General features: G+C 39.2%; 2 protein-coding genes across 2 annotated transcripts in view; both read left to right on the top strand.

Moving 5' to 3' along the window:
* Nucleotides 1–10,993, top strand: part of QSOX2 (quiescin Q6 sulfhydryl oxidase 2) — a 55,779-nt gene extending 44,786 nt beyond the window's left edge. The window contains exons 15-18 of the mRNA XM_009322140.1: nt 1,478–1,600; nt 2,794–2,944; nt 7,132–7,320; nt 9,927–10,993. Of these exons, the coding sequence (XP_009320415.1) occupies nt 1,478–1,600; nt 2,794–2,944; nt 7,132–7,320; nt 9,927–10,477 (1,014 nt within the window). The 3' untranslated portion in view covers nt 10,478–10,993. The remainder of the gene's footprint in view (nt 1–1,477; nt 1,601–2,793; nt 2,945–7,131; nt 7,321–9,926) is intronic.
* Nucleotides 10,994–14,469: 3,476 nt separating this feature from the next.
* Nucleotides 14,470–15,834, top strand: part of LHX3 (LIM homeobox 3) — a 9,338-nt gene continuing 7,973 nt past the window's right edge. The window contains exon 1 of the mRNA XM_009322139.1: nt 14,470–14,499. Within this exon, the coding sequence (XP_009320414.1) occupies nt 14,470–14,499 (30 nt within the window). The remainder of the gene's footprint in view (nt 14,500–15,834) is intronic.

Below are 15,834 nucleotides of genomic sequence, written 5' to 3'. Positions count from 1 at the left end.
CCTAAAACATCCTCTGTTCTTCCTGATGGCTCCTGGCCAGCCGATGTCATTTGCTTCCCTGGCTATTAGTGCGTAAATGGGGAACGCGCTCTCTTAGTTGCATGCTCATCTCCAGACTGCCGTTGTACAAGTGGGGGGTGCTGTCCTTTATTTGCATTTTCTCTTGTCGTGTAACACTTTCCTCGTAGTTCTCATTCATGATTCTCAGGTGTTTCCGTTAGGAAACTTTTTATACTATCCTCCTGTGTAACAGCATTTATAGTGATGATAAATCCGAAGTCACAGAGGTCTCTGGTTCCCTGCTTGGGGAATTTTTATTGTTGTAGAATCAGGGTTTTTTTGCAATCAGTGCAGAAGTCCATTGTTTTTTGAATCCTCGATAAGACTGATACCTACCTGAGATACTGTGCAACTATTGTCTTTTAGATAGTAATGCGTGATATTCTGGGGCTCCTGCAGGAGTAAATGTAACTATAGTATGCTGTCAGTAGTTCAGAGGTGTGCTGGTTTTTTACAGACTATTTAAGAGTTGTCTTTGAACCCAAACAATGCACAGGGTCCCTTGTGTTAGATACAATACAGACAGTTAGCAAAAGGGAGTTCCTGCCCATTAGATTTGCATGGTATCAAGTAAGCGGTCTATGAATTAGAGATATTCTTGATAGTTGGACAACGGCTGCAGAACGACTAGCATATGTATAGCATGCCCTGTCATAAATTGCTTTATGTATTAATGTAGCAGATACAGGGACTTTACTTCCCCATCCGTTGAAATTCTGCTCCCTCCGGAAGGGTACTTAGAGGATGGTACGCATACTTTACTTAATTCTGTAGTAATTACAACTATCACTAAAGTAAAATAGCATTTCTAGTGTAAAATAATGGCATTACCTCTGATTTACAGTTCCTCACACTCATCTGCCAGACTCTGACTTCTTTAAGTTGCAAGTTAAGTCACTATTTCCAAATCACTTTGGAAATCACTATGACACATATGAAAAGGAAAATGCTCTTCTAGATAACCATCATCATCTACATTTACAGAAGTCTGAACAAATATTTTATAAGAACTAATTTTTGTGATTAATCTTCTAAGAGTGAGAAGGGATTTCAGCCTCTCTGATTCACTTAGGTCTTATGCTCCTTTCTGAGCTATACACTGAGCTGAATTACCTTAATGTGAAATTCTGCGTAATCTGTCAAAAGTTGTTCTGTAGCATTTCTGCCTGCTGTTGAGTAGCTTCATTTTACTGGTTAAGGTTTTGTGCATGTAACCGGTTAAATTTTGTAAGCAAAAGTTAGTGTGAGATGGCTTTTTATTGAAAGCAGAACAAGTAATTAATTTGCTTATAACAAAAGAAAATCTGAAGCATTTTAAAGGCAGGAACAAGGCGTTGAGATAAAGATAAAAGTGTCTTGCTGCTAATGAGATTTGTGCTTTAAAATATGGGTATTTTCTTCTTTTTTTTTTTCTCAGCTCTTTCCTGGCCGTCAGCCTGTGGTAAAGTTGTTAGAGACCTTGCAAGAATGGCTGGTGAGCCTTCCATTAGACAAAATCCCTTATGATGCTATCCTAGATCTGGTCAACAACAAAATGCGGGTAAGCTGTTACTAGTATCCAGCATAAAATACAGCATTAGTAAAGGATAAGATTCTATATAAATCTAAGACATCGCTTACTGATGGTCCCTCGGTCATAATGGAGTTATAAGAAGGTTAAAATGAAAATAAAGTGAAATCATTACCAGAAAAAAAATCCACATGAAGGAATTGAAATGAGAGAATTGAAATACACAATCCTGTCTCAGTTTTATAATGAGTAGGCAGTCGCTAACGTATACATATTCCCTCATGTCAACTTCAAATTATGCAAGATTCCCAGTGGATATTTTTTAGTTGCCTTTGCTTGCTATGCCTGCTATCAGCAGGACTCTCTTGAAGGTCAGAGTTTAAGGGATGGGAAGTTTACCCACTGAAATGGGCATTATTCCTGAAGCGTTTCCCCAAATACTCTTGAATTTCCTGGCACAGTAAAGGCCTTGCTGGGAATCCCATCCCACTGTGGTAATGCAAAGCCCTGTGGTAGGGTCATCTTTGTACAGAAGTTAATGTGAGTCTTTCTTCCCATGAAATGGGATTGCTATCTGGAATTTGGAAACCTCCTGTGTGTTTTAGGAAGCAGAGAGAGAAGTCTCAGAAACTAAAATCTTGCACTGGATTTTAGGTATAATGAATAAGTAGTGGTTTTGTTTTAAGAAGAAATAATACTGAATTCTACATCTTAGCCTGTTAAGACTTTACCACTGTAAGTCATGTAGATCTTGCTGAGTAATACGGAATTTTTAACATGCCCAGGGAAACTGTAGCTCTTAGTTTACAGTAGTATTTCTGTGTGTGTGTGTTGTGTTTATACTGTGCTTAAAAAAAACTTTACAAGTTAAGCTACTTAATGTATTCTGTCAGACTGATTAGACATTTGTGATGTGCATTTTAGTAGGTTTGACATCAGTAACTGTACATTGTGTGTCATGTAATATGTTTGCAAGAGGGATGAGTTTTATAATGGTGCATCAGAGTATCTCCGGCTTAAGGATTGTTCTAAGTTTAAAATTTGTTTGCCTTAAGCGTGAATTCATTGGTAACAAGTGCAGAGAGGGTCATTTACTATTTGTTATCCTTGGATCACCTCAATTTCAAGGTAGGATCAACTGTGGCTGCTGTTGTGTTCAGTAGTGAATTTAGGTCTCAGAGCTGTGTGTATCTTAAATACTTTTTTTTTCTCTCCCCCCCCAGATTTCTGGGATATTTCTCACTAAGAAAGTTCAGTGGGTCGGATGTCAGGGCAGCAGACCAGAGCTGAGAGGTTACACCTGTTCCCTTTGGAAGCTGTTTCATATCCTAACTGTTCAAGCTGCACTGCGACCAAAAGCTTTGATAAGTACAGGTAAGCAGCAGTTATGCGAGACACTTAAAGGAGGAGACAAATACCTGCAGCAGTTCTGCTATGCAATAGAAAAAGTAACAGATTAGAGCAATTTTTTTTGTGTGTAAATACTCAACTAATTGGTGGAGGACGGTGGCTTTCGAGGCTTAGCTTTCAGGTTTGTACCAGCAGGGGTCAGAGCATAGCTTTACTGCAGCGGGAAGGCTTTGAAAGAAAGCCTGTCGATTTGTCCTTGCTTAGAAATGTGGTAAATAAAGTATGCGGCCCTAAAGATGTGAGCAATAAAGCAGAAAAAGGAGAGAATTTCAAACAAAGAAATTGTGAACTACCTGAAAAGGGATGAAGATTGTTCAGGTTACCTGAGGTTGCACTGCTAATTTAATTTGAGAAGAATGAGATTTAACCATACAGTTCAGTAGCTATAAAAGGTGTACAACCATTAGCCAATCCTTCTGTAATGTTATTTCTTAAATACTGAATGTTATGACTGTTTGGGGTTTTTTTCAGCTGAATGTACCTAGTGTCCATTAATCTGTGCAGTGATGTACTACTTTGCAAGCACTCTGTAAAATTGCTTATTTTTAGACTTGCAGCATCTTGTGAAGCAGAGTGTTAATATTCTGGTGATGATTCCTATTTAAGAAACGTGCTGGAGACATAATCTGTTTTCCTCACAGAATGGAAATAGAATTACTGATGCTAAAATACTGGCCTTTGTATGTTTTTATTCTTGCCAGGACAGCGCTTTGTTTGGTTATAGTTCCATTTAGTTTTCATTTAAACCTTTTAAATGTCTTTTCCAAGGAATATAAGAATGCTAGATGGAACGTTAGATCATAAAACTCAGAAATTTGCAATTTGTCAGTTGCTGATTATATGTTAAAAAAAAATATTATTTTATTATTTCTAATTATGGATACATACATTTGTCCAGCATTACTTGCAATCGCGGTGAAAATCTCTCAATTCTTAATATTGAATCTCCTGCAGAATAGGGGTTTTTTTGGATAGCTGATCATCCTGTTGTTGATTTCTGTTTCTCTCTTTGTTTTGTTTTGCCTTGTTTTGTTTGTTACTCACGGGACAGTAGGTCGAATCCCTTTAATTTAGTACTGTGCTCTGCCTGGTGAGTTTGGGGTTTTTTGTACTGGAGGAGCTCTTCAACAGGATCATGCATAAGTTAAATTTCCTTTTTTGTCCCAATTGCCAAAAGTGTTCTAATTAAAAGTAAAAATGTTCTTAATATTTAACTGTACAAAATGGCATCTAAAATTGCTCTCATGTTTCAAGCATGAGCTGTAGTCAGTCTGAAGTTAAAAATACATTGTAGAACCTGAAAACTCTTTGGCACACTTAACCATCAATTTAAATTGGGACAGATATGTGATGATCACTTCTTATGGTGAAAGAATTGGGTCAGTCTGAGACTGTCGGATTATGTCTTGGGAGGTTTTCCTCTCCTTATTGCTTGTTTAAATCCCATCTACTAAAAAGCATGATGTACTCCCTAATCCTTCCCACCACAGGTAGGGTTTTATGGTTCTTGTCCACTTTAAAGATTAGGGTTACCCTGAATTGCAGTAGTTTGGGAGGAAAGAGAAAAGGAGGATTACACGATGATACATGGCAGATGTTAATAGAAGATTCATCTCTGGGCTGATAAAAGAAAAACAAACAAAATGAGCCATTTTGCAATTGTTTGTTTTCTTTTTAAAGCAGCTGTATTTTTCTTGATAGTTTCCTCTACTTGCAGAGTCTGGCAGTCAGTGTGAACTTGCTATGGCTTTCTTGATATAATGTTTTTATTGGTTTATATTTGACACGTTTTAATGTTGAACAGTGTAATTTGAACCTGCGGTGGGATCAGCGTAAGGGAATCCAAAGGAACTCTGAACAGAACTGCTCACATCCAAGGATGTATAAAATTATTGTAGAAATCTAGTCCTGAGCACGCTTAAATATATAAAATGTGTTTTTAGGTAATAGGAGCTATTGGTGTGAATAAGACAGGCTTGTGGATTTTATAAAAAAAAATTATCTGGATTCTTTTTAGTCTGTTGCTGAATTTGAAAGATCTTCCCACAAAATGAATTTTCAAGAGCGTAACTTTACACAGGAGAACAGATATAATTGAATTTGTGTACGAAACTGTTCCTCCATAAGGACATGATTTGCTAGTAGTTACTTTTGTTGTGTGTGGTGTTGTTCTTTTCTAAATATATATTTTAGTATACATGGTAAAACTGTTTTGGCTGAAATTTGTTTCAACTTTCCAGAATTATTTTTCAGCCTTTCTTTTAATACTGTAATTTAATCTGCTTTAATCTCATAGCTTTTATTTATACATGCCTATTCAATCACAGATATTGAATGTCTGAGTAGAGATTGTTTGCTTTTTATGATTTCTTTTTGGCTTTAAAGACGTTTTTTTGCTGCCGTGTTTAAGAACAGAGTGTTGTTGTTCTAAATAAAGGTGTTTATGACAGTCTTCATGCATTTCTTATATACATAACAGGTAAGTACTCATAGTTTTGAACAGGTTTTGTTGAGGATTTTTTTCTTCCCAAAAACAATGCATGTACGGAGGGCATATGTGCTACCAAACTGTTTGTTATTCACTACCAGAATAGGACGGTGAGCAAAGCACCATAACCCTTTTTACAGAACCTACAAAACCTGCATTGTAAATTAGTCGTGGTAGAGGTGTTCAACTGCGGGAGTCGGTAATTTGATCAATCTGCATCATAAAACGTGTTTTGTTTGACAAGTGTATGTTCGTGGTAACATATAGTACATTTGTAAATACATTCTGGCATAATTTACTAGGTCAATTAAGCATGAATCAGAAGATCTGTGAGACAGAGATGAAACCATTAGGATTTCAACGAATTATGTCAGGTTTTCAAGCCACTTACAGATGTAGGGACTACCTGCTGTCACAATAAAGGCCCAGGACAAAGTTCTTAATCTGTAAAGACCTTAGTTTACTTCTGAATAAAATAATGATTCTTTTGCATTATCTTTAGTGTGAAAGTGTAAACGTTACAGAAAGAATAATGTGTTTGTATTTATTCTAGGAGGAATTCCTGGGTTACTCTTGAAAGTTCAAATGTTGCTAAGTAGCTATTACGTGTATGCATTCAGTGCCTGCCAAAAAAGCTGTGGAATTAATAACTGTAATGAGATTCTGGTATTCTGTAACACCTCAGAGTTATGGAGTCACAAACAGGTATCACAGGCGCCTTGTGAAATACTTAATCAGAGGGTTTTTGACTCTTGGTTTTTCAGTAGCAAGGTCACCATAACTTTAGTGCCTGAGCATAAATGTAATGGTGAATGCATAACATAAATATTCATTTAGTGATTGGGCAAGATATAGGAGAAAGTCTCTACTTCTAGAAGAATTTCGTGAAGTATAGACAGCGTGGACTTTCCATGTTTTAACAATCTCAAAATTTATTCTGATAATGGGCTGCTGAAAAAAAAATTTAATGTCTGATTTTCATTCAGTTCCCCCCTCAAATTGTAGGATAGTCTTTGAAAGGAGAAATTTCGCTGTGAAGAACACTTGACCTTTAACTCTTATTTTAATGTGTTGTTCAGGGTAACTTTGAACACAGTTGTATAGACTAAATGTGTTATATGTATTGGTATAAATAGCTACTTTGCATTTTTAATAACACTATCGCTCACGTAGCATTTTTTGAACCTTCGTGTGTTTGAAGTAATTCCCTTGTACTTGTGTCTGATATCCAAGACAACCTTTCAAAACAGCATGTTTTGAAACATACTGTTTGAGATCACTTGAAACTCTTCATTATTTATTGCCAAATAATTTGGTTTCTAAATGTCTCACCTCAACTCCTTAGTGACAATGTTATAGATGTATTTTGTTGGGGAGGGGTGTTTCTTCTAAAAACTGTGTGAAGCTTTTAATCCCTCTAGTATCTTTGTGACTTACTGAGGTACAGGTTCTGTATGATGGCACATGCGCTATGGATATCTTTAAATTATGAAAGTGGCTAGTTTCTTATCTCTGAAGTGGAGGTGTAAATTTGCATGGAACAAGAAGGTAGCAACATTTCCTTTTCTTTTCTCACGGTTCACTTTTATGTACGTTAAAGTGCCTATGTTGGAGCTACGTTTGTCCAGATGGTGCTAAATACATCTATCATCTGTCTTCCTAGGTCTTGAAGACAATCCCCAAACAGTACTTCAGATCATGCGGAGATACATTCACCACTTTTTTGGATGCAGGGCTTGTGCTCAGCATTTTGAAGAAATGGCTAAAGAGTCCATGGATTCCGTTAAAACCTTAGACGCGGCTGTTCTCTGGCTCTGGGAGAAACACAACGTAGTGAATAACAGGCTCGCAGGTACGGAAGACCTTGCTTAGGAAAACCCACCAAAGGTAGCTGTGTCTGAAAGACAAGGCTATGGCATTTTATACAATGTGGTTTGTATTTGAACAGAGATATGCAAATTAGGCTCCGTAACGAATTTAGAAACAACAGTAACGGTTGTTCCAGCTTGACATTCCTTTATCAAATACTGACTTCAAAAGACAAACTCCACATTTACGTTGGTGTACAAGGGGTGCTTGTGTATAGAGCAAAACCTAGAGCATCCCAATCAACTGTAACTCTCAAGACCCAACACACTAACCTTTGCGTGAGTGAGAAATGCACACTCGAGATGCGCTGTCCTCCAGGAACAGCTATCTGTTATGATATATAATGAAAAAACATCATCATTTTCAAAGGTACTGCTTGTTCTGAGATTTCACCTGTTGCTTGATGAGAGGATCTTTCTGCAGTACAAATCAAAGCCTTTTCAAAAAGGAGCAATACAGTTCAGCTACTTATCAGTGGATAAAAAATAATTAAATTTCTTTCTGTAACAGTTTAAATAGATGTTAAAACCTGTCTTCATTCTGTTCTGGAGAGATGCTGTATAGAAAATGATGATAATTGAATGGGAGACTTTCTCAGGATAAAAGAGCCTAAACTATTAGCAGATCAGCAACTGAATAAAATAAAATTACTGTATGAAGAAAATCTGTTCCCCCGCTAGATTGCTGTTTTCAGTTAGACTAAAAGTACCGTTAAAATACTGGTTGTATTTAATCCGTTCTGTTATGGGGATATCAAGTAACTAAAGCACTAAAGAAAATTGGTTTCTCTTTCCACTTAATCCCTGTCTGCTGTTACGGATCTGTGTAATGTAGCATTAGTTACAATTTAAATATGCTATACTGTGTTTATATTATGGTTATGCTGAATTCCCAGGATTTATGAAGTATTAAATACTGTTGTGAGCATAAACAGTTTGTCTCCTTTCTCCAAGGAGAAAAAAGTAAATGATGAGGTATTAAATAAAAACATCCCCTAATGTTTGTTACTGTTGCCAGGTTGCACACAGGAAAAAAAGTCGTCTTGTTAACTTGAAGTTGCTAAGTAGTGGAGCAATATACTTATTTAGAACATTAAGTTATTGGAAAAACTCGCATGGATATTGATTTAGATGATGCAACAGCCGGCTAAAATGCCCTTTGAGTAAGAAGTATAAACATACTGGAATAAATAATAATATTAAATTATGCTTTTTAAGTTTACTAAAATTTCTCTTTGGGACAGTGACTTATTTTAATTCCTAAAAGCTGCATCTGTATTTCTGGTAATATATACAGCTTTCAGTGAGAAATAATGTTTGACTGGTCAATGAAAACACCTTGGCACAGCCTTCAAGTGTGGTCATGAGATTGTTGTATATGGCTTTGCCCTATTTAATTCTTCCCTGTTGCTTCAGAATGTACAGAATTTATAGCGTTCTTCTTTTTGGCAGGAAAACATGAAGTACGGCAGGGTTTTTTTTTGTAATCTTACCATAAGATGTTTTGTTTCTACTTTCTCTACTGAAACAAATTGATTACCGAGTGATCTTTATTTAAAGATATCTGAAATGCAAACTTGCTCTCTTACTTCTAAATATCAAGGAGACAAATATTTTTAAGCATTCTTTGAATCCCTAAACAATATTTTGCTCAAAATCATGGGGAAGTTTCCTGCCTTTAAAAAGGATAAAAATAATAACAAAATAAGAATCTGTATTTATTTCTGAAATATTTTAAGCATTAGTGTGCTAATAACAATCAGATAAATAAATTACCTTTTTTACCAGGTAGAGATTTTTGTTCTAAAAATTATCTCCATCCACATTTTAAAATGTTTTTTTTTTTTTAGAGCAAAGTGCAACACTAACTGCAGCGTTCAGCTCTTTGCCATCAAGGCAGAAAGGTGGCCAGAGCTATGAGCAACTGAAATGTTAAAATTGGATCTAGTTCAAGACAGCGTTATATGTTTAAATGCTAAAAAGCAAGCTGAGAAATACATCTTAAATATGATAATGGTTTTTAAAGTGCTGAAAATAGTTTGCTACAGTAATAATGCAAGCTATGAAAAAGCAAGCTTGGGATGGAATGGTTCACGATATAGAAACATGAAAATACCTGCAAGTCTTTGGCCTTGAAACTGCTTGCTGCAAACCAAGCTTCAGGATTAAAGAGTATTGAGTGCAAAAGAGCAGTTTGTTTTGAACCATAATTCAACTTTTAACCCCTGAAAGCCCCAGATGGTGGTGTTTTCATGCCTCCTAAAACCATAGCAGTTGTAGTATCTCATTCTAGTAGAATTTGAACACTACAGCTTTTACTGAGACAAAAGGAAAATAATTATGATTGAGTGTTTGTATTTTGAAGGCAGATGCAATACTTCGGAACATAATGGATGCATCCATAAGGAGACTTTTGAATTTCCAAATTTATTCATGATCGTCTTCAGTTTAATACAAACATTATTGTGCTGTGGGCTTTTTTTGCCAACCTCGCTACTTATAAGTGGAAAATACTCTCTGTGAAGTGTCTGATGGTTCAGCTTTCCTAGTTCATTCACTTCTGGTTTTTTTTTTTTCTCCTCCCAATTAGGCGATTTGACTGAAGATCCAAAATTTCCCAAAGTTCAGTGGCCACCTCCAGACATTTGTCCTGCATGTCATGAAGAAATTAAAGGATTACACAGCTGGAATGAAGCCCAAGTTCTACAGTTCATGACGGATCACTATAACAGTGAAAATATTCTATATAAATACGCTGAAAGCCAGACTGACTCCAGTGAAACTGAGCAGGGAGATACGAGGGAGGTGAAAGACAAAAGCCTACTGAAGAAACCAAGTGGAAACAGAGAAAATAAGATCCAGGATAAAGAAAATATACTAGATTCAGAATCTAAGGTGTTAGATAAGCTAGTAGCGAATCATGGACCTGTCAAAGATAGCGGTAAAAGCGCAGTTGGTTCAGCTAACCTTAAACAGACGAAGCAGGCCGTGTCTTTCTTGGGGATTGGATTTTCAAACATAGACATGAGTCTGTGTGTCATACTGTATGTCGCTTCATCCTTATTTTTAATGATAATGTACTTTTTTTTCCGAATGAGATCTAAACGGTGGAAAGTGAAGTATTATCGGTCATCTGTATAGAAGTTACAATGAAAACTTTGTTTCCGATTTAATGTGGCTGTTCAGTACCAGATACAGCTTTAATATTTATGATCAGGGATTTTATATACAGTATTCCTTGTCTAAAACCCCTTTCTTCCCAGGTCATTTCACAAGTGTTCTTGCTTAATATACGGAGCTCGCAGTAAGAACTCTAATCTTTAACTGAGGCACATAGTGCTATCATAAAATGTCCACTGAAGTAAGCATTGCATTTTTTCAGTTAAGATTTTTCCGTGACTTACCACCTACATCCTTTACTCATTTTCAGAGTAAACATTACATTATGCAATCAACTGTGCCTGGGTTTAGAAGGAAATTGGATATTGTTTTGTGTACTTCAAGGCAGGTTTTTTTTTAATTTATCCAGAGCTGATTTTACCTACCAGAGTCCTGAACAGTTATGCTGTTACCTTGGCCGCTTCATTTGGAGAACCAAGAATTCTGATTTTTTTTCAGGAAACGAGTTCTATTCTGATTAAATCGATTCTAAACCTATGTGACTTTCTTAAATATTATTTACGCGGCATATTTGAAGTAGAAAGCATTAAGTGTTCAAATAAGTCTTCCATTCTCCCGTGCGTTCCAGCCAAGGATGTGTATGTCCCTGCTAGGATGAGAGTTTTGGGGCAGTTTGTATCTCAATAAGCAGCCTGATTCTGATTGCTAATGCTGTCATCTGTTGTAATGGAGTTTAGATGTAAGCAAGGACAGACTCAGACCCGGTGCTCTACTCGCTCCTCTATTGGATGTGTTGGTGGAGCATTAGATAACTCGCCTCACTCATTTATGAACCAGAAAAGTAGCTGAGTAATTACTGTGTTATCCAGATGGAAGCCAATTCTGATGAACTCCAGTAAAGGGAAACAGTGTTTTTAGTGAAGGACAGTGGGATTTGCATCAGCGTGCCAGAACACATTTACAGACCTGGAAATACTAAGTTTCTTACGATGTTGGGTAACTCTGTTACAATATAATAATTTTTCTTCTTGTAAGGTGGGGTAAACACTTTCCTTGGTATTTCCAGTTCTGAGCTCGCAGAGAGTATCACCTGCTAGCTGTAAAGTCGTCTGTACAGGACTTAAAAGAACAGCCCGTTTCCCTTGCCCTTCTGCTGGAGTGCTCCTCCGTTTGGGTCCCCAAGGGTTTCACTAACGATTAAGTCCGAGAGCTGCTCCGTTCTGGGATGTGGCAGCGACTGGGAATATGGCAGTTGCCTTTGCAGGTCTGTCTGGGGTCCTGGCTGGCAGCAATTAAAGAAACCATGAAAACAGTTATAAAATTACCATTCGGAATAGGAGTTCCTTTCTGATCCTAGCTGTGGGGGATAATTCACGTCCTGGATAGTGAAGTTTATAATCCTATCCAATGTAATTGAGCATGTTCTAGTTATCCATTACCTAATCTTTAGTTAATCCTAATAGGTTTTGGCCTCAATGTTTTCTTGTGGCGGTGAGTTCTACAGATTAATTATGTTATATAAAAAGGCTTTTCCTTTCAATTCTACATTTGCAACTTTTAATTTAATTGAATGTTCGCTAGCTCTTCTGTTACGCGAGAAGGAATGAATAGTCCCTGCCAATTCATTGTATTTATACTGTTAGTGTGTCCTCCTCTTATTTCCATCATAAGCCCTAGCATAAAAAGTTTAAAGCCTAGCAACAAGAATGGTCTAAAAGCACAAAAACTCAACAGGGGTATTTTTTTCCGCAATCAAATCTTGTTTGTTCACAAAACCAAACATTTCTGACACGAGTTTCTGCAGCTTCCAGTTGGAATAACAAAATTAAGCTTCAAAGATTTACTGTCCCTTGTTCCTTAAGTTTATCAAAATAACATACACATAAAGTAATAACCTTCTGTGGCTATTGTAAACATCTGTCAGAGGAAAAAATCTCCATTCACATGACGCTGCTAGTCTGAAGTACATGAAGAGGCGCATTACCTGGGGTTTTCTCAGGCCATCTTCACCGTTTATTGTCTGCAGCCGATGGCTCTTGCTCCAACGTGAGAAACTTGACGCCGTGCTCTCTCCGTGAAGCTGGAGGCCAGCTCCTGCCTCCTGCCACACACCGCCTCCCCGGAGCCGAGAGCCGCTGGGAGCACCTGCGGACAACTGCTTCTGCCCGTGGGCTAACATGAAAACTTCTCTCTCTCATTTTGACGCTAAGTCTGCGACACTGAGTCAGTCTGTGCTTTTTAAGGACCCTCGCTGTTCAGGAGTGCTGGCACAAGGAGCCATCGCGGGTCTCTCTTTTCTTTAGGAACTTGTAAGAGTCCCTATAATTATAGTACCTGGGCTTGAATATTAAAACAACTCGTAAGTAACTAGAAAGATAGTGAACCAGCAGCGGAAGGTGGCCCAGGCTGGCTCGTCGGTGCCGCTTGCTTTGTGCCGGAATCCAGCGAGAGGTCCCAGGAGGAGGTTAGTTAAGAGGAAAGCCCAGGGTTTCCAAATTTAGTTTTGAAAATCAGGCAACTTTTAAGTGACCTAATCTGGGGAGATGCGGATATCAGCCGAGAAGCAAGGACGTTTAGCTTCTCAAAAAACCCACCCAGACACCAAAAAACCAAAACGGCAGCACAGCAAGTATTGGATCTGGAAGATGTGACCAGTTTCTGTGGGACTATTGAATTTCCTGCTGTCGGTATTGTCGCACATTTCGAAGTTGAAAATCGGTCATTACTGCTGCTGTTTAGAACTCTACCGAATATATACACCTGAGTTTGTTACCTTTGACTCATTCTGCTTATTTTCATCTGCATATGAAAACAAAAGGCTGTGAAGGTTTGTAGGGATGATTTTGCCATTAAAACAGCAGCAAATGTGGGTTTGGAATAAGGGGGTTTTTTTTGCTACGCACCGTTAGCTGCCATGTCGCTGTGACCCTGCTGGAAACATGACGAAATGAACCGCCACTCAAACTTCCACTGGGTGTTTGGTTTTGTTTCTTAAGAGTGTAAAAGCATGAAATTGGGATGTTGGTTATCCGTGTTGATGCTCTAACTCTGTTGCCAGCTCACTGGCTAAGGCTTTCGCTTTAATTGCTAGTCGTGAACTCATCCGGAAAAGTTTTATTGACTTTGAATTCGGTTGTGTAAACCTTGGTTTACTTGTTCTTATTTTCTGTCTTTATAATGCCAAATTATATCCTTGTATGTGCTCTGTGAAGATACCTTATGTCTGCTGGGGAGTGTGTGACGCTGCTTTGCCGTGGTGCGTTGTCGGTGGGTGAGTTACAAGAAAGAGTTTCCTTCTTAAAAATTGCCTCAAGCCACCATCCCCTCAGCCCTGGAGGTTTCATTTGTGTTTTGTGTTGTACCACGGAAGTTTCCGCAGTGCCACTTTCACTTGTGGACTGGTGGCAGTCATTAGCGAGAAGGATTTCTTGACCCTCTGTAATTCCTGGAGCCTTCTTTGCTCTTCAGATCTTTTTAACGAGGAAATATTAAACCTGCGTAGAAAATAAAAGGAGTACTGCGGAATGTGCCAGGAGAGAGAGAAAAGCTGCAAGCGCTAAAGAAACCTAATGAAGTTATTCCTGAGAACTCTTAGTTTTTAATTGCCGGCAGCGTATCCATCCTGCTGTTCCTGCTCAGAACTGGATGGGAACTGCCATCTTAAACTAAAGGTCCAAGGCGTATTGTCTAGGTCTGTGCATTGCATACGAGGTGTTGAAAATAGTGAATATACCATTTCAGTAATTTAAATGTTTTATTTATTTTATTTCAGTAACTTGGCATTTTCAAGTCTATTCTGTTTTGGTTGGTTTGGTTTTTTACTCAGTCTCATCCCTCTCTAGGAAGGAAAAGTGGCCGTTTTGTACTAAATTGTAAACTAATGTGCTTGTTTAAAATAAATTGCAAACGTTTGGGCAGAGTGGTGCGTTTTGGCTTTTTACTTGTATTTTCAAGTTCTTTTCAGCTAAACTGTATTGCAAGGATAGCTTGTACACGTGTCCATTTCAAACCGTATGGGTCACTTCGAAAAGTACCAGGAACAGGTAAACTTTTACTCCGTTTCTTTCACTGTTACCCTGCAACTTTACAAAATGGCAGTGAATGTTTGCAGGAGTGGTGGAAAAATTGTCCGTTTCTGACCAATTATTTGCACATTACACACACACACACACACACAGATCTTCCTTTCCCTTAAACCTGAACATCTCCTCTTCGGCCAGGATGGTGCTAACCTCCACCGGGGGCTTCTGAATCTTTCTGCAGCTTCTGCTGGCATCGGCAGCGCCACTGAGGGGGTGGGATGGGCGACTTGTTAAAAATACTGATTTCTCTACCTGCAGAAGTACTCCAAGACATTTTTAGAAATCAGTAAGATTTCTAAACCTGTAGATAAGCTTCTCTGAAGTTCGGCGCTGCAACCCACGTCTCCGGGGAAATGTGCATTTCCTTACTGGCCTGTGACCCTGCCTGGAAAACAGCGATGTTCCCCTGGGGAACCGAATGTCCGGGCTCATCGCCTCAAAGTCCCGAGGGCAGACGCAGACGTTGTCCCTGCTGGGGCAGGGTTGGGAGCGCCCTGTCCTCACCACCCGAAGTTAATACGTCTGCTGCCTCGTTTTAAAGAGGTGCTAAGGGTTGTCCTGGGAACTCGCTGCGTGCTCTGATGCTCTGTTGTCAGGGTGGGGGGGACGAGGGCTGTCGTACACAAACTGGCACAAGTTCCTTGGAAGGAAGGACAGTGGAGCCTTTGGGTCTGTCCACGGAAGGGAACGGGGAGAGGAGTATGTTTAAGCCCAGACTCCTCAGGGGCTGCTAAGTGATCTTCTGAACCCAGGGAAGAGGGAGAAAAACAGGAATAAATACATGAAATATGGGGGGGGGGGGGGGGGGGGGGGTAATGGTGGCAGAATCACAATGAGGAAGACTACGGGCAGGGTCTGATGCCTGCTACAACCCGAGCAGGAGGGCACAAGAGCGAGCGTAGTGCAGAGATCTATCTCAAGGGGCTTTTGTGGAAACCTGCCGAGATGGTGCCACAGTGTGAGCGACTCGTGGGGCTGAAAACATGAGGCTGCGCAGGGCTGGCGCGTGCCGTTGGTGGTCCTGAGCGGGACATCGGCCACTGCCCTCTGCCCTGCACAGCCGCAGCTGCCACGACGCTGCCCCGTGCCACGTGCGCTGGGGAACAGCCACCACCACACACACACACACACACGCTTTCTTAAACTGCTTCCTTAGAGGATCAGACTAAAAATCCACTTATAAAACTGAGCTTAAAAGAGTCCATGTGGGTCATTCTGCCCCCCCCCCAGAAGCTGTTCATGGCCCTGGGGAGTGTCGAGGAGCCCCAGTGCAGCCAGTGCTGGCGGGACCCCGCA

Source organism: Pygoscelis adeliae, unplaced genomic scaffold (genome assembly GCF_000699105.1).
Source record: "Pygoscelis adeliae isolate BGI_AS28 unplaced genomic scaffold, ASM69910v1 Scaffold114, whole genome shotgun sequence".
Taxonomy (NCBI): domain Eukaryota; kingdom Metazoa; phylum Chordata; class Aves; order Sphenisciformes; family Spheniscidae; genus Pygoscelis; species Pygoscelis adeliae.
This window is presented reverse-complemented; position numbering and strand designations above follow the sequence as displayed.